This window comes from Borostomias antarcticus, assembly GCF_949987555.1.
Source record: "Borostomias antarcticus genome assembly, chromosome: 12".
Classification (NCBI taxonomy): Eukaryota; Metazoa; Chordata; class Actinopteri; order Stomiiformes; family Stomiidae; genus Borostomias; species Borostomias antarcticus.
The window spans coordinates 814,432-817,313 of NC_140245.1; the positions used below are offsets into that span (position 1 = coordinate 814,432).

The 2,882-nt window shown below is 48.5% G+C and overlaps 1 protein-coding gene across 1 annotated transcript; it reads left to right on the forward strand.

Moving 5' to 3' along the window:
- The first annotated feature begins 636 nt into the window (after nucleotides 1-636).
- On the forward strand, nucleotides 637-2,709 carry LOC311316113 (E3 ubiquitin-protein ligase TRIM39-like). Its single transcript, XM_084446884.1, has 2 exons — nucleotides 637-740; nucleotides 976-2,709. The coding sequence occupies exon 2, from the start codon at nucleotides 978-980 to the stop codon at nucleotides 2,607-2,609; it is 1,632 nt and encodes a 543-aa protein (XP_084303010.1). The 5' UTR covers nucleotides 637-740; nucleotides 976-977; the 3' UTR covers nucleotides 2,610-2,709.
- Nucleotides 2,710-2,882: the final 173 nt, after the last annotated feature.

Below are 2,882 nucleotides of genomic sequence, written 5' to 3' on the forward strand. Positions count from 1 at the left end.
CACTTCCAACTCCTCCCTTTGTTGACTAGCCATGAAGGACATGCGGAAGGCAGCTCTGAATCCAGCCAGACTAGTTCTTCAAGAAGGGTTAGCAGGAACGGGGCGTGGCTCTCTTACATTGTCTTACGTTTAGGCTATATCAAGTTCCCAGGTGTCACTATCTGCATACGGGTCATTTGATCCATGACAGTGCGTAAGTAAACGATGGCCAAAGACGTGGGCTTCATCTTGACACAAATGAGTCTCTACTTTGATTTAACAGTCCTCAATCGGAGGCATCTGGACAGGACTAGTCTCCTCCAGGTAAGTAAGAGTCCTCTTACTGCCAGTAGAGGGCGACAAAGACAAACTCAGAGGCCTTCATGTCCACAACGGCTGCTTCTTCAAGCAGAGGGTGGCATCAGTGGCAATGATGAACTCAGACAGTAGTTTGGGTCAATTCAATATAGATAACAACGCTGGAAATGATAAGGTGTGTCTATATGCTTGTTTACATGTCTGCCTCTGACAAACAATATATACAAACAATAAAATAAAGTAAAGAATTGAGCCATGAAAGAGTTAAGCTTGTTGAGGGAAGAGGACAGAGAGAGAGGAGGAGCTTCTAATACTCATTTCCCTGAAACGAAACTAGACTGGCTACTGAGTTCTCTGAAACGGTTCTACTTCGTCTCATGTCTTGATCATCTGTGGACATTTTATAGAGAATAAAGACAGCACCGCAACACAGAAACAAAAAGGTGAGCAGAGAGATTCACACTGAAAAGTCAAGTTGAAACTCATTTTTATTGGTGTTTTCCTGTTGTCTGATTAAATGTGTAGCTGATTCCTCAGTTAGTGAAAGGAAAATTATCTGTAACATATTGTTGAATAGGCCGCAAGGTGTTGTGGACTAGCCTACTCTAAAACTAAAGGAGCTAACTGATTTAAAATGAGTTTATTTCAGAATCTCTGATCTTTTTTGTCTCTGTGTAGATATGGCTTCCTGCAGCAGTCTCCTGTCTGAAGAAGAGTTCCTTTGTTCCATCTGTCTGGACGTGTTCACTGACCCGGTCTCCACTCACTGTGGTCACAACTTCTGCAAGTCCTGTATCACCAAGTACTGGGACAGCAATGACCTGTGCCAGTGTCCCATGTGCAAAAAGACTTTTGATAAGAGACCAGATCTCTTTGTCAACACGTTCATCTCTGAGCTGGCTGCTAAGATCAGGAAGTCGGCGGCGGTTAAAGTTTCGGTCAGCCCAGACCTACGCCCTACTGTCCCCGAAGTGCCTTGTGACGTCTGCCCTGGGAGGAAGCTCAAGGCCCTGAAGTCCTGCCTGACGTGTCTGGCCTCCTACTGTGAGACTCACCTGGAGCCTCATCAGAGAATAGCAGCTTTTAAGAAGCACAAGCTGATCGACCCTGTGGAGAACCTGGAGGACAGAATGTGTAAGGAGCACCAGAGACCCCTGGAGCTGTTCTGTAGGACTGACCAGGCGTGTGTTTGCTTCAAGTGCGTCAACGCAGACCATAAGACTCACGATGCTGTCCTTTTAGAAGAGGAGTATGGACCGAGGAAGGCTAAGCTGGCAAAGATGGTGCCTGAGCTTAATCTGATGGTGGAAACAAGATCTAGGAAGGTTCAGGAGATCAAACTCTCAGTAGAGACCAGCAGGAGAGATGCAGACAGAGAGATATCAGACGGTGTGGAGGCCTTCGCTGCTCTTGCGCGCTCCATTGAGAGAAGCCAGGCTGAGCTCATTGAGGTGGTTGAGGAGAAGCAGAAAGCAGCAGAGAAACAGGCTGAAGGTTTCATTGAAGAGCTGGAGATGGAGATGGCTGAGCTGAAGAGCACAAGCGCCGAGCTGGAGACGCTCTCACACACCGACGACCACCTCCACTTCCTCCAGAGCCCCCGAACCCTGAGCACCCCTCCGCCCGCCAAGGACTGGTCCGAGATCGGTCTCCGCGGTGGTCTGATGGCGGGGACGGCGAGGAGAGCTGTGTCCCGGCTGGAGGACTCAATCATGGGTGAAGTGAACAAGCTGTGTGAAGCTGAACTGAGGAGGATTCAGCAGTATGCAGTGGATGTGACTCTGGACACTAAGACAGCTCAGCGGCGTCTCATCCTGTCTGAGGACGGGAAGACAGTCAGACATGGAGATATAAAGAAGGATCTCCCTGACAACCCAGAGAGGTTTAATCATTGTGTGTGTGTCCTGGGAAAGCAGAGCTTCTCCTCTGGGAGGTTCTACTATGAGGTGCAGGTGAAGGACAAGACTGGATGGGATCTAGGAGTGGCCAGGGAGTCCATCAACAGGAAGGGGAAGATCACTCTGAGCACTGAGAATGGATACTGGATTATATTGCTGAGGAATGGAGACGAGTACAGAGCCTCTGAGGACACTGTCGTCCCCCTCTCCCTGAGAGTGAAGCCCCAGAAGGTGGGGGTGTTTGTGGATTATGAGGAGGGTCGGGTCTCCTTTTACGACGTGGAGGCCAGGTCTCATATCTACTCTTACACTGGCTGCACCTTCACTGAGAAGCTCTACCCATACTTCAGCCCTGGTCGAAATGATGGCGGTAAAAACTCCGCCCCCCTGATCATCAGTCCTGTCAGCCTCTAATCATAACCGACCTTTACAATACACAACTAGGGGGGGGACGGGCGCCCCGGTAGCTCAATGAGCTGGGGAGCTTACCATGTAAAGGCTAGTCCTTTCTGCAGCGGCGTGGGTATATAGCAGAAATGTCTTTAAAAAAATATCTGAAAAAGAAAAGAAGAAAAAAAAGATTACACAACTGAATGGTGTTAGCGAGGGCATGAATCTGAAACTCTGTTATTGATAAAGACATGGAAATAATCCTACAGTACATGTCATTCCAGCTATTACATGAAG